Source organism: Indicator indicator, chromosome 14 (assembly GCF_027791375.1).
Source record: "Indicator indicator isolate 239-I01 chromosome 14, UM_Iind_1.1, whole genome shotgun sequence".
In the NCBI taxonomy this organism is placed as follows: Eukaryota; Metazoa; Chordata; class Aves; order Piciformes; family Indicatoridae; genus Indicator; species Indicator indicator.
Window position 1 is genome coordinate 16,097,624 of NC_072023.1, and position 27,214 is coordinate 16,124,837.

The 27,214-nt window shown below is 38.1% G+C and overlaps 1 protein-coding gene across 1 annotated transcript; it reads left to right on the forward strand.

Moving 5' to 3' along the window:
- Positions 1-25,721, forward strand: SLC13A4 (solute carrier family 13 member 4). Its single transcript, XM_054386494.1, has 16 exons — positions 1-99; positions 6,337-6,465; positions 9,525-9,661; positions 9,861-10,042; positions 10,740-10,794; positions 12,372-12,411; positions 13,073-13,150; positions 14,674-14,864; positions 16,548-16,667; positions 19,562-19,663; positions 20,476-20,577; positions 21,627-21,724; positions 22,830-22,960; positions 23,711-23,872; positions 24,818-24,955; positions 25,584-25,721. The coding sequence occupies exons 1-16, from the start codon at positions 1-3 to the stop codon at positions 25,719-25,721; spliced, it is 1,902 nt and encodes a 633-aa protein (XP_054242469.1).
- Positions 25,722-27,214: the final 1,493 nt, after the last annotated feature.

Consider the following 27,214-nt stretch of genomic DNA (forward strand, 5'->3'; position numbering starts at 1 on the left):
ATGGCAACAATGAAGGAGATTCTCCGATCCAGAAATCTCTTGCTCGTTGTTCTCATTCCACTCCTGCTACTTCCTCTGCCACTTTTATACCCCAGCAGCGTAAGTACATTTTAATTTTCTTTCTAACAAGACTTCTGAGTGCAGCAGGTAGTCATGCTGGATAAGTCTGCAGTGTGCAAAAAGAAAGACAAAGACCTAAATAAATATTGCTTTTAGAAAAATCAAGGATTCAGATTTGAAGTACTGGGAAGGTCACTGAGAAGTCATCACAGTAACAGCTAGAGCTAACTTGAGCCGTGCAACAAACAGAGCTGAAGAACAACGTGAAGTTTGCAAAGCATTACTTTAAAGCAGAAATATTACATCTTTTCTTTCTCTGCAGTAATGTGTGTGTGTGTGTGTGTGTTTGTGTATGTGGAAAGGGGAAGAGAACAAACATATCCATAAAATTTTCTTTAAGGAGAAGTCTTTAAAAGGAATCCTTCTAGAGTCTTCAGTTTTCAGTAGTAAGTATGCAAGGAGGGACTTTCAATTTAATGTGGGTTTATAGACTAGCAATTCAAGTGAGGTGAAGGCTAGAACTTAATGGCAGACATGTAGGACCCTACATGGACTCTAAAGCAGACGTAGGTACCTCCACTGAAACATTGCAGCTCTGGCAGTGGCTGTTAAGTGATGGCTTAGAGACCTACACAACTGCACTACAAAGGAGGGAACAGTCTGCTTAGCACACAGACCTGGGAGTGGGAATGAATGCAGCTGAATTCCTGACACTGTTTTGAAGCCACTCAGTACCCTCAGTACTCCTCTCTAAACATGTTTCTGCAGCTGTAAATATTCCTGCGTTACAGAGATTATGATCAACTAATCAAAAATTTGCAATATACTAAAAATTCTGTAGCTAACGCTTCCATAGTTCTAGACATAAATCTGTCCAAATGGTGCAGCAATATCCATTCCTTCCTCTATGCTGCTAAAGGTTATTTCTTCTTTCTAGTACCAGAGAATTTATGGATATACTGCTCCATCAAATAGAAATGCAAATTGTATAGCAATTTTCAAAACCAAAACTGTAGCATTTTCAATGTCTATCAGTTGCCCTCTTACAGTATTTTCCCATCTCTTGCTTCTCTCTCAAGTAGCAGACAATTATGCTCTTTTTCAGAGAACAGCAAGGCTCACAGAGGCTTGTTTCTAAAAAGATTTCATTTCCCCCAGTGTTACTGGAAGGGTAGTATAAGAACAGATATCCCTGACATGCCCATATGGGACTGTAACTGCACCATGCTCTATGGCCCTTGAGAACCCCACCTAAGAAAAATGAGATTTATTGTGCTCAAATTCGCATTCATGTTTGCTCCCTACTGGATTCAGAAGCACAAAATGCAATAAGGAAACCCTTTAATTACCAAGGGAATCGTAATAGCATCATACAGCTGTTGAAACAGAAGTTCACTGACGTCATTGCTGCAAGAACTGCTATTATACAGTACAAGCTACACTATACTCCACACCTCATGCTACAGCTTTACTGTAAAGTGATATGAAAAGTCATCAGATAATGTTTTACATCCTTTTCATATGTATACATGAATCACCATTGATGGTGAAGCACAGCTGTGAAACTGACCCAGAGTTGGACAAATGTTTGCAATGTTATTAAGAAAATACCTACACCAAATAAATTCACAGCTGATGATACTCTATTCAAGTGGTTTAGTGCAGCAATTACTTTGTTACAGTTATGATTACTTAAATTTGTTGTCTGATGACTTACTTGTATTTTCATTTATCAGACAATTATATTAGTTTCCTGTCCTTCCTATAGAGAACAGAATTACCAGGTGGTTTACATTTGCATTTCTGCAGGGAATCAGCTTGTGGCTTCTTTGGTGATATCAGCACAACCCTGGAAATGTCAAAGGAGCATTACATGTGTAGTGGCAAGAGCGATCAAAGGGAGCACGAGGACTCAGAACTGTTTGTAGATATGGCTTATGGAAATAATGTTCACAGCTTCTTTTCCATTATTTCATGACAAGAAATGGTTGAGTAAAAAATAAACATGAGAAAATTTGCTTGAATTTTTCTTTCTTTTTAAAAGTTTATACCCAAACTAGGACTTGTAGAGTATGTTTGGGACACACGGAAGTGTCTTTCATGTCATGGCATATACTGAAAAACACATAGTGTGCTTTACACACTAGTGCTTTACACACTTTTTCATTCTCTCTTTATTCCTCTCATTGTTAACAGTGACATGGGAGAATCATCTTTTTTTTTTTTTTTTCATCTTTACCCACTTTTTTTTTTCATAAAGCTATCACTGATATCATAAAGCATGACACATGAACATTCACTTGTGAGTAGGATCTCCTATGACCACTGATGCTGTGACCACACTGAACCCAATCAAGGACACATGGCTGACACCTCACAAGTCAGCAGGAGTTGCTGTACATCGCGAGACCTACAGCATCAGGTGACATTGACACTGCCATAACAGATCAGCTGAATGGACCGTAAAACACAGAACATGTTCTGAACAGCCACAAATGGCAGACATTTGTTCACCTTGGGTTTTATTTACATAAGCTAAAGGGAGGAAATTGTAATGTGATCCTATCAGCTCAAAGACAGTAGTCTACAAGGTAAACTACCTCTTCTTTGCCCAGCTTAACTATGTGCCATCATGTAAAATATGCAATGTACATCCTTAAGCTGGCAAATCTCCAACACGGAGTTTATGCTTTTTTTTTTTTTTTAATCACTTTAAGATCCTCAGATGTTTTATTTAGAAAAGCTTTATGTGTGACCCTTATTGTGAAATGTTTACCCGTGACTTCCTTTCATCTCCTCATTTCTTTTCTCCTATGGAACTGACTGAAGATAGATGTTAGTCCCTCTAGTCCTTCAATGTCTTCCTGTTCCCTGCTTCAAGCTCTGAGATGGTCTTGACAACCATTTTCAGCTGTATAACAAGAAGTGAAAAGGATGAAACAATTAAAAGCCCCTACCTTAGTCCAGTACTTAGTAGATTTGATAACATTAATTAAATATATACATTCAGTTCAATTAAATAGAAAAAATAATATAGTTTCTCTTGGAAATGAGCTGATTTAAAGTACAGAAAATAAAGTCAGCTTCCAGACAAGCTGATTAAGCTTTTAGTGGAGATTATCAGACTTGGCTTTCCTAGCTGTCTACCCAGTTTTATACCATTTTAAAAATGTGTTTTTACTTTACTTTTGTTTGTAAAGCGATTACAGCTTAGTGTATAGGGAATAGAAAGACTAAGTGCCCATCACAGCTAGGTTTTGCTAGAGATGCAACTTCTCTCTGTCCTACTACATTTTCACCACCAGTCTACCTTATTGCTACACACAAAGGAGAAACAGAAAACAATAGTCTGTGTTCAAAGAAATTACAGAGAGGTATATTTGGAGTGAGAAAATAATTTGAAATCAGATTAGGATGAAATTAATTTTCTGAGCTTTTTCAAAACACATCTCTTGGATCTTACATCTTCTCTGCTTCAAAATAAAAATCAACGCTTTTTCATTAAAAAGCATTTTTCTCCTCAGACAACTGCTAGTTGTCATACAGAGCCCATGAAAACATAGTCATTTGCTAGTAGAATCTAATGAATTAAAAAAAATATATATGCTGAATAGTAGCTCACATAAATGACCCTATGCACTGTTCTCTGTGGAATATTAATCATGAAGTTCAATGTAGTAAAAGGTTACTGAGCAGCAAGTTGGCTAATGCTTATAAGCCAGTCTATCAGCTCCATGAATCTCATCTGAAAGATTTCAATGTTCTTAGCAGGGATTACTAAGTATCTAATGGTTGTCATCTCACTTTTTAAAGTTTTTCAAATTTTAACTCAAAATTGTTTGGTTGGTTGTTTTTTTACTGAGTGATCACCTGAAGTTGTTACAAACTTAACATCAGTCTTTGGAGTTCCAAACAGCATAGCAATTCTGTTTCATAAAATGAATGCTTCATAATCTATGAATATTAAAAAAACATCTCTGATCCTATCTATTCTAAGTTGACCTTCTTTAGTTACACAGAATCACAGAATGTTAGGGATTGCAAGGGACCTCCAGAGATCATTGAGTCCAAGTCCTATGTTACAGCAGGATCACCTAGAGCAGGTCACACAGGAATGTGTCCAGGCTGGTTTGGAATGTCTCCAGAGAAGGAGACTCCACAATCTCTCCAGGCAGCTCATTCCAGTGTTTTGTCACTCTTGCAGTGAAAAGGTTTTTCCTTATATTCATATGGAACCATCTGTGCTCCAGCTTGTGTCCATTACCTCTTATCTTATCATTGGACATCCCTATGCAGTGTCTTCCTGACACTCAGCCTTCACATATTTATAAACATGAACGAGGTGACCCCTCAGTCTCCTCCAAGCTAAAGAGACCCAGCTCCCTCAGCCATTCATCATAAGGGAGATGTTCCACTCCCTCCATTACCTTTGTGTCTCTTTCAAGCAGTTCCTTGACCTTCTTGATCTGAGGGGTCCAGAACTGTCCAGGACACAATATTCCAAGTGTGGCCTCACCAGGGCAGAATAGAGGGGGAGGAGAACCTCTCTCAACCTACTAACCACTCCCCTTCTAATATACCTCAAGATACCATTTGGCCAAAAGGGCACATGGCTGGCTCCTGGTTATCCTTTTATCCACCAGGACCCCCAGGGCTCTCTCCTCTGTGGTGCTCTGAGTCCCCAGCCTATACCAGTTCATGGGGTTATTCTTTCCCAGGTGCAAGGCTCTACACCTGCCCTTGTATTTCATTAAATCTCTCCCCACCCAACTCTCCAGCCTGTCTAGGCCCCACTGAATGGCAACACAACTCTCTGGTGTGTCAGTCACTCCTCCCAGTTTTGTGTCATCAGTAAACCTGCTGACAATGAACTATGTTCCCTCATCCAGGTCACCAATGAATATATTGATTCATTGCATCGAATTCACGTCCCTGTATACTCTTACTTTAGACTTGACCACCTCATTCACAAAAGTGATTGGGAAAAAAACTATATAAGAGTTATCACAAGCTCATTCATTTACCCAAGTACCTGTGGGAATTTCTTGTGTGACTTCTTATGCTGCTTAATTTGGGAGTCATCCAGTCAGGAAAAAAAAAAAAATTAAATTGCATTTTAACACACTCAGATAACATCTGTGAACAGTAAATTTTCTATACAGTAATAATTGTGAGATGTGAACATATATGACTCAGTAAGTTCACATGGAATATCCAGTGAATAATGAAGAATGGATAGATTTATGGCTGGTGTAAATCAGTGCAGACCTACTAGCTTGCATAGAACTGCCAGTTAGACCCAGTTGAACTAGCTTCAAATTTGAGAAAAGGAAAGCAAAAATATTTTCCTGAGGGTAATTTCTGTAATTATTAACAAGAAATATCCCTCAGTTTCTAAGCATAACAGAGCTTAAGGAGAGCTCTATTGAATGCCATAAATAAAGACATATCTAGCTACAAACCAAACAACTGTAAAACTTCTTTGGATTAATTGCATTTTCCTGTAAAAATATCCAGCAGATTAGAACCTTTCTCCATCATCTATCATCTCTCCATGAACCCTTAGCATGATGTTGTCATGGCTTTCCCTACCAGAACTCTGGACAGCAGCAAATTGGTTTGATTAGCTGCATTAACCCACTGCCTCTAAGTCCTTCAGGTCTGTGGTCTTCTTCCAAGGGTCTATGTAAATTAAAAGCTAAAAAAATCCACTAACAGAAAGTATAAGTGTGCACACTGCTTAAAAAAAAAAAAAAAAAAAAAAAGTAAACCTTCAGAGTATTTCCCCAAAGAGCTACAATGTAGCTTTATACATGCTATGGTAAACCATGTTCTCTTCTAATCCTGAAAACTACAAGATCTTGTTCTTGTTGAATATTGAAAACAAAGTTGTGTGGAAATAACAGCTCCACAGACCCAGTCTGAGGAGTCATGGTTGAATGTTTGGTAAATCTTAGATTATGGAACTCAAACAAATCTATAAATGTAGTTTGAACCATTATTTTGCTGATAAATATATTTATATCAAGCTTTTACCCTAGTTTATATGCAAAACCTTTCATTTGGAAAAGTTCTTTTGGAACTGGTCATATGACAGCTTAAATTTCACACCCAAACAGCTGCACCTTAGGAGGTCCTCATGCAGCTCTTGTTGATTTTTTTTTTTTTTAAGTCCATGCACCTGCAGTCTCATGAGTCCTATGAATGCATTCAGAAGGCTTTCAACAGCAGGTGGTTGGGACAGTAACATGTAACCTCTGTGCTTGCTCCCTACAGGAAGCCTCATGTGCCTACGTGCTGATCGTGACAGCTGTATACTGGGTCTCTGAAGCAGTACCTCTTGGTGCAGCAGCCTTAGTTCCTGCTTTCCTATACCCATTTTTTGGAGTCATGAAGTCCAGTGAGGTCAGACCAATATGTATTTTTTTTTTTTTTATCATTTATTATTCTTACCCTTGGGAAATTATCTGAATAAAACTAATCTTAGCAGGCTAACAAGACTAAGAGTTATGGGAGGAAGTGTGTGTCTTGTAATGTGTAACCTGGGCTGACCAGCTCTTTCTTTTACTGAAGACATATACAAAAGGCTATATCAGCCAAGAAGACTGCCATCCTGTCAGCCAGTACATCATCAACAATTCCCAAAACCTAATGCATTCAAGGATCTCACCTTTCCCTTCCTTCAAAACTATGCAAACAGCAGCTATGTGAATTGTAAAGTTTCTTTCCAATTATATTTATTAAAGATGCATAAGGCAATAGGCTACCTACATATTCTAAACACAATTACCATTGCAATGAAAGGCAATGAAGCTGGTGAAGACTCTGGAGAACAAGTTATGAGGAGCAGCTGAGGGAACTAGAATCACTTTAGAGTGGAAAAGAGGAAGCTGAGAGGAAACTTCATAGCTCTCTGCAACTAACTGAAAGATTTTAGTGAGATGGGTGTTGGTATCTTCCCCCTAGTACCAAGTGATAGAATTAGAGGAGATGGCATTAAGTTTCACCAGGGAAGGTTCAGATTGGATATCAGATAAAATTTCTTCACTGAAAGAGTGGTCAGGCATTGGAATAGGCTGCAAAGGGAGGTGGTGGAATGATTGCACTGCAGGTGTTCAACAAACCTGACACTTGGGGACATGGTTTAATATCCATAGTGGTGTTGACAGCTGGACTTGATGATCTGAAAGGACTTTTCCAACTGAAATCATTCTACAATTCTATTGTTTACTGCATAAGACTTGATAACTTTGTTATTCAGGTGAACGACTAATCCTTTATCCAAGCTGTAATTTAGTGCTGCCTTGTAGCCATGCGTTCTAAAGCAAAGGAATATCCCCATAAAAATTCTCCACAATCAGTTCTGATTTTCCTTACTTGAGATTTTTGTGAATGTTAGTTTTTTTTCATGATATGCCAAGAATTTATTTCATCTACAGCTTTTTTTATTTTTGCATGTTTTTTTTTTTCTTTTCTCTCTCTCTTTTTAGGAGTGAGAGGGCATCACACTTGATTTACAAGGAATAGGCATTTAGATAAGAGGATATTAAGTATATATATAGCTACCATAAAATTATTGCCTTTCTAACACAATCTAGCATGGGGCATACCCATAAATGGATGGAGTCAAGCATGAAACAAGAGGTTTAGGTCCTGCCTTATTCCTCCCAGTGGTATAACAACTGTGTAATATAATCAAATACATTTCCATGTCAACACAGTTACATATTTTCAGCATTTTTTCCTAACATAAAAGTAAAGTAGTTACACATTTTCATTAAAAAATTCTGGAGCATATTAGAGAATTAAAATTTAAGGCCAGCCTGATAGAAATTTAGTGTAATAGTAAATAAATTAAATGACAGAATATTGCAGAGAATGTTTTATTTGCTTTAGCAACAGAAATAAAATCCTTTATTTTAAACTAAATAACTCTGATGACGCTGCAGTATTTCCAGTCTGCTGTTCTTTAATGCCAAGGAAACCCAGAGCTCCTGGGTTTAAGCTACAAATAACTCACAGCAATTTAGAAGTTGCCATGTATTGTATATGTGTATGTGTATATTAATAAGAACATTTATATTCACTTATTTCTCCAAAGTGACTGTGAAAGGAGTAAAGGAAAACAACAGAATCTTTGTGGCTTGTTGGATTCCTTTCATTCAGGTCAAGATCTTTTTTTAACAAGGTGGCAGGAAAATAAAGAAAATTAACGAGAAAGAAACTAATAGAAGAAAGCCAAAAAAGTGATATTTAAAGGTTCTGGAAACACAGCTATGATGGCCAAGTCTATTTAGGTCACCATGGGGATTTGTTAAATAAATATAATTAAAAACGTAATTTGCTGCAGCCTTCACAAAATAACATTATTGTGATTCCTCCACTTTTTTTGTAGAACATCAGTATAACTGAGGACAATGGAAAAAATACTGCTTTTATGAATTTTAATTGGGTTTGTTTGGTTTTTTTTTTTAATCTTGGCACCTACATTTAGTCCTCAACTTTGGTTAGAGGAGTAGTTTTAAACTAAAGATATGATGTTTTTTGGAAAAGTAGTCCAGTAACAGCCTGGGAAGGATTGCATCAGAACTAAATGGAAAGGATAGATAAATTCCAAGCACCTCTTTGCAACTTCTATTTTCTCCCATTTTGTTTGTTTTCACAGAAAAGAGCGTGTATGTGTGCCTGTGTGTGTGTGTGTGTATGAATGTTTTGGTTTGCTTCATTTGTTACTTTTTCAGTCTCTTCGCAGAACATCTTTTCAAGTCTCAGCAAGCTCCACACTGAAAGATGCTGCTTTGAAGGCCCATGTGTGCTTTCTGATTTTTTTCCTGCGACAGTTGATAATTTGTGCTCATTCTCTTTAATTTAAAGTTCTCTTATTTAAAAATTTTGTCCTATTTTCCTTTTACAATGGAGATGGATTTCAATTGTGAAAAGTTCTGGCAAAGGGTTTGTGGATCGTCACTGTTACATCCCAGCCTTTCTTTATTGAATTCAGAGAGTATGTCCCAATGGACCTTTTTCTGAGGCTGCAGGTTCTAGGGATACCACATTTTGCCCAGCAGTTGAAAAAGACATAAAAAATACAAACAAGATAGATAAAGACATCCCTAGAATGAAAACACAGATGAAGCACATGAATAAGCTGCCTTCAGTGCAGAGGTTTTTGTTTCAGTCTGGGTCTAGCTGAATGTGATTCACTTCAGGCAGTGAACATCCTGCTCAAAGAAGGAAAATTTCTCTTGATATCTTCAAAGCCTTGCTATTTGTAAACATAGCATGAACAAGATTAAAGAGAACATTTTGACTTATGAATTCTTCATTTTCTCCAGCTCCCTGTCATTCTTTCTCTAGGGAGAAAAAAAGTCTTCAATACCATATTTCTTCTCATACAGTATACTCTCTGCATAGAGCAGCTATTGATTTTTTAACTGGTTGTTTCCCCCCTGTCCTTAATGCAGGTGGCTGCTGAATATTTCAAGAACACAACCTTGCTCCTCATGGGTGTGATTTGTGTGGCAGCATCTGTAGAAAAATGGAATCTCCACAAGCGAATTGCCCTGCGCATGGTCATGATGTCTGGAGCAAAGCCAGGCATGTGAGTGAACCTTTGACTCTGGGGTAGTCTGAGGCTGACAGCAGCAGCTTGAAAGAGCACCTAACAATTCTGACTTTGCCATCCATAGGAAAGAGAAAGATCTCATGTAGTTATCAGTTCACTAATGAAAATGTTAGCTAAGGAGGTCTTTGATATTTCTGCAAGTGCTTCAAAAAGATTTCCCTGCGTTGTACTCTAGGTTGCTTCTTTGCTTTATGTGTTGCACCACGGTGCTCTCCATGTGGCTTTCCAACACATCCACTACAGCCATGGTAATGCCAATTGTGGAGGCAGTGCTCCAGGAGCTAGTGAATGCTGAAGAGGAGCATGAGGTCATCAGTACTGCAGCCAGCACCATTATTGAAGAAAACGAGTCAATAGGTATTTGTCAATATTGGCCTTTCTTTTCCAATTTGTTTATCAATGGCCAGACTTGCTGATACACATAATTTAAATTCTACTGAGCCAGAGCTTTGTACAGCAAAGATGCTGGTCTGTGATTTTTCTGTTTGTACCCTGATAGTTCTTTCCAAAAATGAAAGTTTCAAGACATGATAGGAGAACTGAAGTTGAGAAACTATTGTTGAATTAGAGCATGTACTTAGTTTGTGCATCATAAACTCTTAGATCATAGGATTTTACAGGATTGGAAGAAAACCTTTGAGAAGAAAATCAAAGAATGTAGAAGAAGCCCTGAAGTGTGCTCTGTGACAATTCCACACTTGCTCTTTCTACCCCTGTCCTTCCAGACTGCCCAGGCCAGAGCAGGTGCCATCCAAAATATTGTTAATACCTCTAAGGTTCATTTTGTTCATCTCTTCCCATAAATAAAGAATTTAGGAAGAAAAGATTCTCTCTTTTCTTTCAGCTCATTTATATGTAGGTATGGTAGTCTTTCAATTGCCAGGGAGAGGTGATCAAGACAATACAAAACAATAAAATGTTGCACAAGGGTCACAGAGTACATGAGAGTGTTCAGACAAGATTTTGTGCAGTGGCTTCTCCATATTCAGTGGTGTGGCCCAAGGTCTCATTTCAATCCTTACCCCATGGGTTGCTTTCTCTTCCTTTGTTGCAGGTCTCAGTGAAAAGCATGGCCAACCCTCACTGGAGCTTATCTTCATCAATGAGGAGTAAGAATGAACCCAGTACATCAGGACTGGAGATTTGAGCCTTACACAGGTTCCAATGAGATGAACCCAGGAGTAGAGCCAGGAAGGGCATGCAGAAGCTTACAAGTGAATGTTTCAGATGTGACTGACAAGGAAGGATTATATGAGAAACAGGATTAATGTAATGGTCTGGATCTCACTAAAGCTTCCCAGTATCATTTATTTTTTAATATTATGGCCATTTTAGAGAGAAGATTCTCAGTTTAAAAAATCTTCTCTAGAAGTCTGTGTTTGTGCTGCATAATATAGTGCTGTCAACAGATTTTTATTTCTGTTCCCCCAAAAGGAACAGTGATGGAAAGGAACCAAGCACAGTATGGAGTGCCCACAGGACATATCCAGAGGGAAGACACTTACAGAGGAATCCTGAGGAAAGTCTGAGCTTTCAAGAGCATTCAAGAAAGAGTTGAGAGTGGAGAGATGAAGGAAGGGGGAGCCAACAAAAACCAATCCTCCTCTGTCCGAAACACCTAAAATATAGACAAAGCTCTTCAGAAGTTTGAAACTCTAACAGTTTCCAGATTTCTATCTGGAGTAAAATCTAGTAAGGTGAAAAAGGCAAATCAAGGAAAGGATACATTTGTTAAATTATTTAATTTAATAGCAGATCAAGATAGATAGGACAATATATTGCCCTAAAACTATATTATAGGCTAAATCATGAGAAACATCGTATTAGAAGGTATGAGAATAAATTGCACAGTCTGTTCTTGAGCTCCTCCTATGTTGTTCATACATGTTCAAAACAGGTTCTTCTTACACCTTAAAAAGTTTACTTTAAAACAACTATTGTTGTTTTAACAGCACAGTTGATGAAGTTAGGTTAACTTGCAGGATCTATGTAGTTTTCTCACTAGTCTGGTGACTAATAGGTTGTCCAATAGTCCCTCTGTTATCTCTGTCCTGGTCATATTTTCTGTGCTGTATAGAATCAAATTTACAGCTTGGCACTGTGCCATTAGTACCTTTAATCCCTACTTTAAAGTATGTGTGGGATATTTCATAAAAGAACTATTACAGAAATAGTTGAAACTTGTTGAGAAAAGAAAAATAGCACATCTTCTGAATTAAATCTGCTTTCAGTGTCAAAGTAACAGTTCAGTGGACTGTTTGCATAGTCCACGTGCCACACAGGGTGCATTTTAGTGAAGGCTTTACTGTGGTACAGGTAGGTGCTCCAAAAGAGCACTGGAGAGGTTTGCAAAGAACCTGACAAGAAGAATTATCCAGTGAATAACTCCACTGTGAATGGAGTCCATTCCTAGAAGGTGGTATATGCTACCTAGAATACATACTCTTTCTTGCATGGATCTGGACATTGACAGCTAGAGACAGGGCTGTGAAACATAATGACGACTCCTGTGTGATGGCCTAATGACTCCTAATAATGTGGTGGTACTAGCAAATGGTATTCTTCACCATTCAGCAGGCACTAGTTCTCCCACAGATGTTGCCCCTCCTACCCATGATGTGTACTTTTTTGAGGGAGCTGAGTGAACAGGCATTTTTAAAGTGTATTTTCCTTTCTTTGTTTTTAGTGCTACTACTACTGACTTCAGCTCCTTGATGCACTCTAAGGTATTGTCATAGGCAGTATCTTCTCAGCAACACTGTCTTCTAATGAAGGAACCATTAGAGCAGAGTCCATGCAGCTCTGCAACAAACTGCTCTTTCCTTTATTTCAAACAAGTAGTGGCTGCTGGCAGAGATTATATATTGAAGAATTTCCTGCTTTGTATTTAACTTACCAGCCTGCTTGCACAAACCAGGTCAGGACACACTAGCTCTGTAGTATTTGTTGCACTTATGGTTGAAGATCCTGAGATCCAGTCAGTAAACTAACAAACAATTCCATATAGTTTCCAGCAAGTTCAGATACCATCTTTTATTGTCCAGGTATTGGTAGTTTCTGCAGCTGAGACATCTCAGTTATTAGAATAACATACACAAACTACAAAGCCATAGCCTCTAGCAAGAGATCTCTTAGATTTTCCTACAAAGCTGAGGAAGAATACCTAAACTTCTTACAAACTGACATTTAAGACCATTTTAAAATCAGGTTGGTTTGGTGTTTTTAAATTTTTTTTCAGTGTAAAGTTTACAGCTGAAATGTTAGTGTTGGGGATTTTATTTTTCAAAAGCCCTCTACCCATGACCTTTATAAAGCATCCTAAATTCTAATTTAAGTGCCTGTAGAAACAGAAGAAAGGCTAATACAAAGACATTTGCCTCCCTACAGAGTATGAATGGTGTACACATGATAGCCAACCCTCTTGGAACCATAAATCCTAAGAGCAGTGGACAGCATATGCCTCAGGTAAGGAGATGTTAGACCTGAGTATGGGTGAGGGAAAACACAGACATGATCATCACCTGCTCCCCACTGTTTCTTTTTTGTTCCTTGTAAGCTGTCTTACATGGAATTATTTTTCAACATATTACAGCAGCCCTGGCTTGGTCCTTTGCTAATTCTTGCCCTCTTATAGATGTGCCCAGCAGAGGTACAGTCAGAAGACTGTACACAAGTGATGTACACAATGGCTAGTATAATAGCTTTACATTCAGTAATGTGATCATGTTTCTCTTCTTATTTGGCTCTTCTACCACTCTGAGTAAAGCATACTTAGAACCAGACCAACTCAAAACCAGCAGTTCCTCACACAAAATTCTATTCAAAACCAAACTAGCAGCAGGCATGGACCATTTAACTGTTCAGCCAGCTTGATGAGTAGTCTTAGTATCCATGTCCTTTCTGTCTTGACAAATACCTACCCTCAAAATCCTCCATTACATAAATCCATTCCAGTATTTCTACTTCTCCTGACTGGATCCAAGAAGGGATTGTTGTTTGTATTACAATTATGTAGTATCTTAATGGCATAAGTTGATGTCCAGGAAATATTAGGATAAAATCTACACAGGAATCTGCATTCATAGTTCCAAAAAAATGTGAATGTATATCTCAAAAAAAAAAAAAAAAAAGGCTAATGCACTGCTTCCTGATACTTAATTCCCTCTCACAAGCATTTTCCATGCACATTCAGTGCTTATTTTGCAACTATTATACTAATATACTTCACTTTTAGTCTACAGGGATTTTATCCAGGGTACCGTTATGGTGATGATGAATTTATTGCATGACTGATTTTACTACATAAACCCAAAGTCAAATTAACAAATTTAACAAATCTATCTGTCCTAACCACTTGCTGGCCTTTTTTCTGATGCTAAATTACAGCCTTAGTTTGCTTGTGAAGTGCCCTGAAACACTCTACCTTGTTTTCCAGTGAAGGAACATGATTTACCAATATGGAGACTTTCCTGTCACTGTTAGGAAAGCTTATTTTGGAGCAACTTTTTCTTACAGCTTTTTCTGGTCCAATCTTTTTCATGCCCTTTCTAAGACTCCTAGCACTCCATTATGTCTCACTCGAGAGGTCTTGAGCCAGTAAAAGTGCAAAAAGTCCACCAAGCATTTGTCTGGTAGCTGATCATAATCCTCAAGGATTATGAATTCCTACTGCTGCAGAATTGGTATCTTGCCCCTGCAGATCACAAAGGCTTTTGGTATCACACTGAGATTCTAGTCAGAACTGGAGCTGGCCCAAACCATAGCCTGAAGTTCATTTATTGTTTGTCCTACATTTCTGCCACAGACCAGGCAATTTCAGATCCCTGGATAGGTTTCTAGCTCTAATTCCAGTTAATCTCTGTAAGTAAAAACTGCCTTTTGTAACACAAATCCCTTGTTTCACTGGGACCAGTATCACCATGGCATTGAAGCTAGCTGGGCTGCTGCTCTAATCACCTGCTTTCTTTGATGAATGTATCCCCTCACAGGCTCAGATACTGGTCCTGCCTCCTAAACCCTCAGAACTGCGCCTGAGCACTAAGTACCGGTATCAGACCAGACATGACCACATGGTTTGTAAATGCCTCTCACTGAGTATCTCCTACGCAGCAACCATTGGAGGACTGACAACCATCATAGGGACCTCCACTAGCCTCATATTCTTAGAGCACTTCAACAAGTAAGTGGTATTATGGTTGTGTGAAAAAAAGGTGATTGGGTCATTCACATCTCTGTGGCTGTCTCTGTAAATTACTCACTACCTCAGGGAATGTTTGTAAGACAGTCTCTCTGAATACAATTTTGTTTCCTCCTCTAAAGCTATTACTACTAGATAATGGCTGAAGGGGGGAGCTTAAGTTAATACATATCCATACATTAATCTCATGCAAAATAAAAATTTCTCAGCATGTGATAACATTCAAATTTCTTCAGCAACTTCTTTTGATTTTACAAACTGATAATCACGAATGCAGCAGACACTCTGGAAGGGTAAACACTAAAGCTGTGAAGATATAGCAGAGATGACAAAGAGAAATACAGAAGAAATGTCATAAAATCAGCTTTAAGTTATTCTATGGGTTCTTGGGAAATAAGTTCTTATGGGTGCTGGGGCAGCCACTAAACTACTGACAGACCTCTCCCATTTCAAAGGGAAAAAGAAAGGGAATAAGGGAGAGAGATTTATGGTTTGGAAAAGACTAAAACAACTTTAACAAAAATTATAACAATGACATGAAATTAAATATTTACAAACAAATACAAAAGTAATATTGAACTCTATCCCCAACGGTAAATAATCACAGTCAACACTGATGCTGTGTCAGAATCCCCAGACTGAACTCAGCAGCTGACAGGAACCAAGTTCAGGACCTGGGCTCTGGACCTGGGTTCAGGAACCCACAGATTAGGATCAATAGCAGAATGGACAGAGTTCTCCTTGGGTGCCGGCCATTGAAGAAGAGGAAGTGAAGAAGAACTTGACCCTCGTGATCCCTCAGCTTTATAAAAGATAAGATATATATGGAATGGAATGCTTCACTGGTCAGTTTAGGGTCACCTGAACTGTTCACTTCTCCCTATAGGTGCAGCCTTTTAATATGCATCTCTGATGCAGTGCACAAAATTTAGCAGTGAACTTGCTCTGCACACCAATTCTTGGGACTAAGTATAAACATGAAGTGTAACCAGTTCTATAAACAGACATTGTCTGTGAACATCTGCTGTTAACTTCAGAAAGTGCAGTCACTTAAAAGAGACTGAGATGGAAAGAAACATCACTGATCAGAATCAGTTCTGTACTAACTCAAACCAGGACGTGAACCTAGAGGCATCACTAGTGGTGCTTGTGCTGCTCTACATGTAATGTAAAATAAATAAATTTTAAAATGAGGCTTTACACTCTTGCTTGAGAAAAGATGCAAAGCAGCTCTCTGGTCAGCTAAGTATTTCCTTTGTCATATATGCCCAGGGCTCTCAAAGACATAAACAGCTGAAGACTGGTGATACTTCACCTCATGGACAGATTTATGTACAACCTTACACCTGATTTTGATAATCTACAGCTGCCACTGCTGCAGGGCCAGAACTCCACTCCTGATAACTCCAAGGGTTTTTGTAGCTGGCTAGACAACCTAGACCACCTGATCTTAAATTGTAAATTTCTGTAGGGCTTGTATGTTGGTAAGGGGCTGTCTATGAATGACATTCGGCAATTGTTTTCACTATGCACATGTCAGGTAGCTGTTGCAAATACACAATGATGCAATTTTTCTATCATGCCATGACAAGTGTGTGTGCATCTATGGTGTCTGTCCTTTTACTGCTCTAACTTACTGTGCCTCCTTTTTTTTTTCCTTTACAGCCACTATCCAAATGCTGAAGTGGTGAATTTTGGAACCTGGTTTTTATTCAGTTTTCCCATCTCCCTCATCATGTTGGTCCTAACTTGGTTCTGGATGCATTGGCTGTTCTTGGGTTGCAAGTGAGTGCAGATTTTTCAAGGTGCATGGATTATGAAAGCCAGGTGTCTATGGCTTCTCTAGAACATGCCTCATAAAGATGTTCCCAGTTGTGAATGATGAAAACTTCCTTCCTTGTTCCTTCTTCTCGCCAGAACAATTGCTAGAGGAAATCTTATTGCTTTGCTGTGTTGTATAGACAGCAGTGTACAGTATTGCTGCTTGTGTGTGAAGTGCCCAGGTATTTCTGGTGAAAGTCCTTACTACACAGGCAACCAATGGGTTATGTTTTTACTTTCCTGATCACAAGGGTCTCATAGTAGAACAAAAATCTTGTTAGAAGTACTTTTGGAAAAGTACAACTTAAATATGAATAGAAAAATAACTGTTACTTTTCAGATCTTCCCCTAGCTCAATGTAATCAATGTATGACCAGTTAAAATTAAAGGTAGATAGATTCCATATACATTTCTCTGGAATTTCAGCTGGAATGACTCACTGCCAAAGAGATGAATACCTTTTGATACCAGTAAGTCCCTTAGCCCTCCAAAAAGAACAGAACTCAGTCTCCTAGTTCATTTGTACCACATATTCTTATTGCAGAGGCACTCCACAAAGTTAATGAAAATTGACTAAACGTGTGCATTTAGAGTGGATTAGTTAACCTGCATTAAATAGTGGTGCAGACACATTTACTCAGAATTAAAGTGGCCTTAATTTGATTTAATTTACTTTTAAAAGTAAGATGAACTGACATCACTAATTTATTTCACCTAAGACAATAAATAAAATTATAATGACTTTTTCTTGCTGCTGACCTTGACTAGATTTTAAGAGGTACTTTAGAGGTGAACAACTCCGTATCCTTCTCTCAGTCAGTCTCCTGAGCCTTGAAGTTCCAAATTAAAAGACTAAAATAAGTCCTTTTTTTTTTTTTTTTTTTTAATCTTGAGAGGAAACAGGCCCTAACATGACCCTCAATTACTCTCTTTTAAAAAAAATAAATATAATTCAAATTCCACACTGCATCCAAGACCTCATGCTGATTAATGTTGTTCTGAATAATACCAGACTGAAACATTATTGACTTTTTGAGAAGCAGACGTTGATTCCAAACCTCCTTAATCTCTGCCTCCTGTTCACTGCGGTTCATTAAAGAACACACTATGTTTGGAGCTTGGCTATAATTTTCTGCCTTCACAACCATCCCAAGACTAGAAACACTTAGAATATGTTGAAACAGCAGCCCAATGCCTGTGCATAAATGATTACTGAATTCCCATAATGTTCATGGTTTTTACCTTAGTAGCCGAGTGTCACCCATCTGTTGTAACTTGGCCCAGTTGGAACAGATTTGCTTTTAAGGCTCTAGACTAAGTCAAAAGAGAAGGATAATGGACTCACTGAAGTATTCTTGCCAGCAAAGAAGAGCTAAGAGTAGAATTGTTACTATAGAACTGCCTATTACGAACCATAAAACTCTTCCAGCAGCTGTGTTACTGCTAGTGAAACTTACTGGGGTCTAACAGCAAAGTTTACAAGGAAATCTAAACACTTACAAGTGCAGGAAAGCACTAAATCCACTAAAACCAAGTGTTGCATTTACAAGTGAAATGAAAAACCTCTTCAAGACTTTTTGTTAACCAGGGCCTAACTGCACCTTGATCTACACAAATTCCTTTGAGAATCTGGCCTTAACCAAAAACATGGAGGAATATTGTAGACCATGGTTTGGTCAATGCTATGGCATGCATCTCTAGTGAGGTACCCAAACATATTAAAATAGCAGGAACTATAAAAGGCCATTGTGCTCCCATAGTACTTCAGTCACTGAAGTACCTGCTGCTTCAGCCTGTTTTAGACTGGCTTAACTGCAGAGGTTTCTTAATCCACCCCACACACCTCTGTGTGACAGAGAGCACAGCTGGAGCAGAAAAGCAGAGATCTGTGGCTCAAAGCCCAGAAAAATGATGTTACTGGAAAGAATAAAAGGAAAAGGTTGAAATGAGGTTGCAAGTATCTTAATTTTCATTAGGAATGTCCAGACTTTGTCATAGTATGAAGGTAATCTAAATAAACTAAGGACCTGAGATATGGATTTGATGGATGGACTGTTCAATGGGTAAGGAATTGGCTGGATGGTCATCCATAGGGTAGTACTCAATGGCTTGAATTCTGGATGGCTTAAAACTAGAGAAGAGGAGATTTAGATTGGATGTTAGGAAGAAGTTCTTTACCATGAGGTTAGCAGAATAGTGGAACAGGTTTCCCTGGGAGATGGTTGGGGCCCCATCTCTGGAGATATTCAAAGTGAGGCTCAACAGGGCTCTGGGCAACCTGTTCTAGTGGAGGATGCCCCTGCTTACTGCAGAGTGGGTTGGACTAGATGACCTTCAGAGGTACCTTCCAACCCAGGCTGTCCTATGATTCTATGATTGAATGATTCTATGACTTCACTTAATTTTCACTTAATTGCCTCTGCAGTAGAGGCAATTTGGTGCTACACTAATTGTGCTTTTTTTAGCAATGGATAGTATTAGCAGAAGCAGACAGGTTGTGAAAGCTATTGGGATTCTCAACACAGCTTTCCCCTGTTACTTACACTGAATCTTGAATATCCAAGACAAACCTGGGCTCAGAAGTCAGTCTGGGTCCCATATGTGTTGGATACCCTTATCCAACTGGAAAGCATACAGTTGCCCATTAAAAAAAAATATTTACTGATAGCTGGCCTCTGTCACAGTCTCTCCAGTGATGATAGAAATTAGCCATATCCTTTGAAGGCTTCTGGCACCAGAAAAATCTGGCCACTGCCAAACATCTGAGGAAGCCTACACAAAGCCCATTTTTTTACTTTTTTTTTTTTTTTTTTAGCTCTTGATGCCTTTGTTTAACTTTACTGTGCTATCTACCTCAGTTTTAAAGAGACCTGTTCCATGAGCAAGAAGAAGAAGACCAAACGGGAAGAAATGTCAGAGAGGAGAATTCAAGAAGAATATAAGAAACTGGGAACTGTTAGGTAAAACACACTTGCCTTCCTCAGGAATTTGCCTTTCTAGACAGGGCTATCCTTGATGCATTTTCCCATGCCATGAGATGGTCAACTGCCTCTCAGTTGACCATAATCTTTATTCATGCTGGCAAAAAGCTTATTTTGCCAGATTTAGTTTTTTTAAAAGAGATGATACCTCGTCAAGCCCATTCTCCCCAAAATATTAAGGTGTTGTCCAGCTAAAATGTTGACGGATCAACTTGCTGAATATGATCAAACTCGGAATCGAGACTGTTGTCCAGACTATGCCTAAACATGAAACCAGACATAATTTAGAGTTATTCTAAATTACAACTCAGTATCCTCAATTCCTTATATTTTCCCCTTGTGTTTAATAAAGTATCTGTGCTAATTTACATCGTCGTTTGCTCTTATGCTTTTTTAAACTTCAAAAAACGCAATAGAAAGTGTTTATGGTGGAATAGCAATACAAATTTTACCTTCTAAACACAGTTAATCAGATAATCATGCAAACATAAAACAAGTATTTATAAATATTTTCCTTCAGTTCTTGCCCAGGAATGATTGAATTGCAAATACAGATGGATATTTTTAGCCTATTTTTTAATAGGTTTATGTTGTTCTCAGCTGGGAGCCAAATGCAGAACTTTTAAGTCCAATCTGTCTTTCCATTTTCTGTGTTTCATATCATTTTTCTGGAATCAGTTTCTACTTTCTTCTTCCTTCTGGACCTTGCTCTTGGGTTTTCAGACAGACCTTAGGTTTAATTCCTAGCTTTTTTATTTTTTTTCCTGTTTGTTTCTTCTCTTACTTTTCAGCTATCCTGAGATGGTGACTGGATTTTTCTTCATTCTCATGGCCTTGCTTTGGTTTACTCGCGAGCCTGGATTTGTACCAGGATGGTCATCTTTTTTTGAGAAGTAAGTGAAATTCCCTCAATAACTGCAGAGGAATAGGGCCTTGCTTCTACTGATTTTCTGCAGTAATTTTTGCCAGTACAATATCATCAGCCACTTTTAACAAGGTGGTGAAAAAATGAAGTCTTTCTTCAAAAATTTGGATTTTTGCTTTTTAAACCGCATCTGTTCACATGTTGACAAATTACATTCTTTCTCAGTAAGCAGAGTGAATTAAACAGCAGAAGTAAAATAAACTTATTTTAAATGAAAAAAAAAAAATAGGAGGGTTGGATTCTGAAGTTAAAACATTTTAGCACATTCATAGAGAAGCTGTCACTTGGAATACAATGCAAATAAAATTCATATTTTTTTTCTATTTTATTTTGAAATAATATTTTTTGACAAAAAGTGCATATTTCTTAAGGTAATTTTTATCTAGAAAATGTCCTTTTTGATTAAATATTACACAGAAGCAAATAATTTCACTTTTATTTTAAATGTTGAAACAAATTTTACTAAAAGTAACTATGACAATGTACATAAAACAATAAGTGATTTGAACTTACATTTTCTTGTTGTTTCTATTGCATCCTCATTTTGAAAGAAAAATAATTTCTAATACCAGATTTAGCACTCCTCAAAATACTTTTTTCAGAATAATTTTTAAACATTTAATTTAAAATCAATCTACAGTTTATTTCTAGAGGGTATCTTGGGTTTGCCTTTTTCCCCAGGAGAGGTTTACTCTTTCCTGCTTTTTGTAAATATAGTATTTCCCTGTGCCTCTGAGTTAATAGATCTGCAAACCAAAAGGGATTTCTTTTTTCACTGTAATGCTAAAAATTATTGAGCAGTGACTGAATCTGGCTACAGGAGTCAGTTTAATAAATGGGAAAAAAAAATCCAATTTGTATCCTTGATATGCAGGCATGTTTTTCTAGTGAGCTGCTAGTAAGATTTCAGAAGTGGAAATACAACTTCACCTGCAACAATTTGCCTGGAGCCATGCACTTTGTTTGGACATGTAATTGTCAGTGTGTTTTTATGATAACCTACTCTTTCTTTTCCAGGAAAGGCTACCGAACTGATGCCACGGTCTCTGTGTTTCTTGGTTTTCTCCTTTTCCTGATTCCAGCAAAAAAGCCATGTTTTGGAAAAAGGGAAAAAGGTGAGGAGGATGCACCAAGAACTGGCACATTTTCCAGTGCTTTCAATTATATTTTGCTGTTCTTTGTAAAATGTTCCAAGAACATATTTTCACTGTGAAAAGTCAGGGTTAGGTTTCTTCTCTGATACCAGCCCTTCCTACATCAAATCCCCTTTTTAGTTGGTCTAATTCATATTGTCTTACCCAGGAGATGAAAACAGAAGTTGTGTCTGAGACCATCATCTCTTCTATGTTGATAGTTATAAAAACTTAGGGCAGATTTTTAGGAAAGGTTCCAATGGAGAGATACAGAAAACAAGAGTGTGTATGTTTTCAAAATGGGCTACAGATAAGCTCTAACAAACAATTTGGTCATTACATATAGCAGAAATCATTTTTAATGTCATAAAATAAATATAAAAGAGGTCAGTAAATGTCAGATGAAGTTCCAGGTTTGCATAATTCTTCCCTCATAGTCTTCTTGATAATCACTATTTCACATTCACTTTTAGGTAGCACTCGGTGGTATTGATCAGTTTGCTGTGCAAAGCTTTCAGCAGTTCCATATGAAAAGAGAATTTCCTGCATAAAGTCTTATGTAAAGATTACAAATATAGATGTAATATTATGCAGCTTTTAGGAAACATGACACTCACTAACTCCTACTTCAAGAAAATACCCATGCATCTAAACAAATAATGTCCTCAGATAAAAGCTAGGGTGTTATTGCACTTTATCATGTCCCACTAGAGAGAGAAAATACCCTTCTTTGAGAAAACAATCCTACTGTACCCCTGTCTTTATAGTGTACAGATGATTTACACATGCATGTATGTAACAGAGCACACAGTCCCTCAAAGAGCCATACAATGAAACACAGGGGTTGATAACTATTCACATCAACAGAGCAACCAAAGGGAAGTCAGGACATTTGAAATACATATGCTGCATTTTCAGAGGCTGAGCTAACTAGAGAAATAGGGTACATACTTCTTCACCACTCTCACAGAGAGTTCTCAAGACAAGTCTCATGCATATTTCATGATTCCTACTAGTGTGAAAAACATGAAGATCTGTGTCAAAAGGCCAATGTAACACTGGTCATACACTTGCTTTTTTGATATAGGAGATGGTCAAAAGTCAACAGACATTAACACACTGGAACCCATCATTACCTGGAAGGACTTCCAGAAGACCATGCCCTGGGAGATTGTAGTGTTGGTTGGAGGAGGTTATGCCTTAGCAGCTGGATGCAAGGTATGGATTTAGATTCCTCCTTCTTAAAAAAAAAATATAAGCTTGGACATTTATCCCTTTGTATGCTCGCCAGCTTGGATTTTCAATGTGGATACTCCCTGCACTCGGTGGATAGTGATCTAGCTAATAAAAAGATGGTTAAGGGCTCCAGTCAATTGTGTATCTATCTGCCATTTCTAAATATTCCTTCCATGACATGACACAAGGTCTAAGGGAAACCTTACACTTTTTTTCAACTAGCAGCTAACCAGCCAGAGGGGGAACATCTGAGCTGCCACTGAAGGCTCCTTTCTGGGTAACCGACTCAAGTTCCTAGCACTGACTGGATAAATCATACTCTAGACTATATCTGCACCCACCATATTCCAGGAATACACATCTAGTTCTCCTTAAACACCTACACATAGACAACTAAACCTGTGTATTTTAATCTCAAAACAAATTCTATCCAGACTGTGCAATCTTTCATCACCAATGTGCAATACTTCATTCCACATGCTGAAGAAGGAGAGATCAGTCTTTTTAATGTTATTAACTGCCAAATGTATCTCTTTGTTACCATGCACAAGTATTTATTAGGCACAGCAGTGAAATACAGTTTACGGAACAAAAGGAAGTGCAGAAAGCATTGACCTAAACTTTGTTTATTTTCTGTTGGGATTCTCTGATGCAAACTGCCCCAAAGAGAAGAATCTGTTTTACAAACATGCAAACTATTTAGTTATTCTTGTGCTTCTGTCCTTTCCTCAGACCTCTGGCCTCTCTACGTGGATCGGACGCCAAATGCTCTCCCTGAGCAGTCTTCCCTACTGGGCTGTAACCCTGCTGGCCTGTATTTTGGTGTCCCTGGTAACAGAGTTTGTTAGTAATCCAGCAACCATAACCATTTTTCTGCCTATTTTATGCAGCATGGTAAGTAAAACCAGTGATATTTGTACTCTGTCATTCTATAATGGACCAGCAGTTACAGAAAAAAAAATCTTATAATTTCTCCCTAATATAATAATTTTATGTGATTCTCCCAAAGTACTGTATGCAAACAGCTCTGAGGTAATATGAACATACAATCCCATTCAAATAAGCAATTGTGTTTGCATGGCTTATGAGCTCAAATTTACCTGTGTTCCATGCAGAAAGAGACTCTCTTAAGCAAAAAATTTAGAGCAGCACTGTATTTTTAGTAGTCTGAACTGTCATCTTAAGGCAGTCTCTCTTTTTTGACTATAAAAGTAATCTGGAGCCACTTCTCTTTTCAAAATGAAATTAGCCTTGTGATACCTTTCCCTTTAATTATAAAACTAGGTCATAGCAATGTAAATAAAAATGCCAAATTTCACCACCACTGAAGGCTGCAATGAAAGAATTTAGACCATCATAAATAACATTGCAACATTACTTCTTGTCCTGTGACATTGCACCACGACCAAACAGTTTTCTTAACCACCGTTCAGGAGGACTTTACATGATAGTCTCAGTATCTTCAGCAACTGAAAGTTCTTCATGTCAATCTGTTGTGACTTCTTTTGGACGAAGACTGAAGTGGCAGTCAGTGTTAAGATCCGGAAGACACAACACAGAATGACACGGGAGAAAGAGCAAATGCTGCCTAGTAGTAGCAATCTCTACCTTCCACCTTCCTCTCAAGAGATAACCCTAGAATATGACCAGCTCCAAATTATAGCACAACTCTTACTCAAAAAACAAGCAAACAAAAAACACTTCCACACTTACGATGAGAAATTAAGAAGGTGAGATTCACAGAATCTTATCTTCATGTAAAGCAGAGAGGTTCCTTTCATCCTAATTGTGAGCAGTAGCTTTTATTAAGTGAAACACCTATCTCCTTTCTCATTCCAGTCAGAAACTCTGCTTATCAACCCTTTATACACCCTGATTCCTGTCACCATGTGTATCTCATTTGCGGTGATGCTGCCAGTGGGTAATCCTCCAAATGCCATTGTCTTCAGTTATGGTCACTGCCAGATTAAAGATATGGTGAGTCTTGAGATCAGGCACATCCTTCCATGCTTCATGCAACTTCAATACCTTGTTCCCTCTTCCTGCAGCCAATAATAATAATTATTATATTAAGGCTTTATATTAGCACCATTGATCCACATTGATGTAATGTGACTGAGCTGTCAGGTTAAGAACATCCACACGTGCTGCAGGATAGGCATATTTCTCATCTTTATTTTTATGAAGGCAATAATCTAAAGAAGTATCAATAAGTACACAATCCTTTGCTTTGATCTGTTAAGACAAACAAACGAGAGCATGAGAAATTAGAGTTATCACATAGCTCCATAAGAAGTCATGTAGTTATTACCCTTGCTATGTGTGGTACAACTTCCCATTCTGATTATCTGATTGAGAATTTCAAGCAAGAAGCTCAGCAGTTTTCTAATGACCTGCATCAGCCTCTGCCTATCACTCCTGAACACTCCCACAATGTACACTCCGATACATAATACTGTGGGGTTTTTTGGCTCTAGAGATCAGTATGCATAATTTTTCACACTATATATGTCAGTATAAATGCATATATACACCCTACTTTTCCATGTTAACTGCTTTTGATCAAGTTGTCATTGATTGTGTTCTGATGCATTTGTTTTTGTAGGTGAAAGCTGGCCTGGGTGTAAACCTGATTGGCTTAGCTGTTGTCACAGTGGCAATCAACACCTGGGGAATTAGACTCTTCCAGCTGAACACTTTTCCAGAATGGGCAGCAGTCAGCAACATCACTAGCCAAACATAATCTCTAATGAAAATATGGAAAAAAGAATGAAAAAAAAAAAGAAAAAGGAAAGAAGAAAAAAAAGAAAAAGTGCAAGACCAAAGCAAGTTGCGATAAAATATTAAACTTATATTTAATATATGAAAGGAGAAAATTTGTATATAGATAGAACTAGGATCCATAGCAAAACCATGAAGAAAATCCACAAGGAGGTCTTCTGCACAAGCTTGTCAGTTCTGGAACAGCTTTGCTGTATTGTTGCTTTCCCTGTGATACTATAACTGAAAAAAAATTAATAAATATTTCATATTCTTTGCTTATGGCTTTTTTACACCCTAGAACAGTAATGTAGAACTTGCAAAACAGGGGATACAGGACTCCAGTGACAGAAGACAAGTATACACTCACTGCTGAACTCAGAAGTAGGATATTCAGTTGTATCATTGACTTCTATAGTGAATGAAGGATAAATCTTACTCCCAGATCCAGAGTTTCATAAGCCTGCTTCTTTTCACAGCACATAACTATTCTTCTTTTGAGGTGACTCATCATGGTGTTGCAAGAAACCACTTTCCCACCTATTCTATATGGCCTGGACAGAAATACAGCTACCAAACAGCAGCTACAGCAGTTCAAAGGGATAACAGAAAACACCAAACACATAGGAAGGATTTTTTTTTTCCCCCAGAGCCATGGTATAAAGTATCTAATATTTCAGTACTTCCAGTTTCTGCTTTGGAAGGAAGAGCTTCAGAAGCAGATAGAAAGCTTTGTTCAATAACTTCTTTACTTATCATTGTTCTGCAGTGGTAGCTGTTTCAGCAGTGGAAGCAGTGACCAGCAAAACCTTACCAGGCCAGACTCATTGCTCTCCTCTGTCTTTGGCTTCTCTTTAGATAGCCACAAAGTTACAATTCCACTGACAGAGAAAGTACAATCTCATCCACGATGGCACTCAGTGCCACCCCGTGAGTAAGAAGAGAGAGGACTGAAGTGGAATGGTGCTGGTGTATCTCATTGTGCACATTCACTTGGATATTACACCTACCTGCTCTCTAGCAGCCCAGAGAACTGGAACTTCAAATGTAGGAAACTATGACATAAAGCAGATAACTACCAGACCAAAAGGCTAATCTCTTTATTATAGATTTATATCTGGAGGTGTTTAAGGCCAGGCTGGATGAGGCTCTGGCCAGCCTGATCTAGTGTGAGGTGTCCCTGCCCATGGCAGGGGGGTTGGAACTAGATGATCCTTGTGGTCCCTTCCAACCCTGACTGATTCTATGATTATCTGCAAAGTGAATGCCCTGCTTTTCTGACTGGATCTCTCTGGTACTCAGCAAACCTCTTATTGTATTATGTTCCTGTTTTTAATGATTTCTTCAATGTCAGCATACTTAAGATGTACAGTAGGGTGGCTGGATATCATGTAATCACACTCTATATATACTTTAATTATTTTTTATGCTTTGTACTTATACTCTAGGCTCTCTAGATGTTAGTGTGAATGTCTA

What these genes read in the sequence shown, in the direction of transcription:
- SLC13A4 (XM_054386494.1), top strand. Translation starts at nt 1, where the DNA reads ATGGCAACAATGAAGGAGATTCTCCGATCCAGAAATCTCTTGCTCGTT. An exon ending in TGGCTGTTCTTGGGTTGCAA is followed by an intron (nt 16,668 to 19,561) that starts GTGAGTGCAGAT and finishes TATCTACCTCAG; the next exon opens with TTTTAAAGAGACCTGTTCCA. An exon ending in AAGAAACTGGGAACTGTTAG is followed by an intron (nt 19,664 to 20,475) that starts GTAAAACACACT and finishes CTTACTTTTCAG; the next exon opens with CTATCCTGAGATGGTGACTG.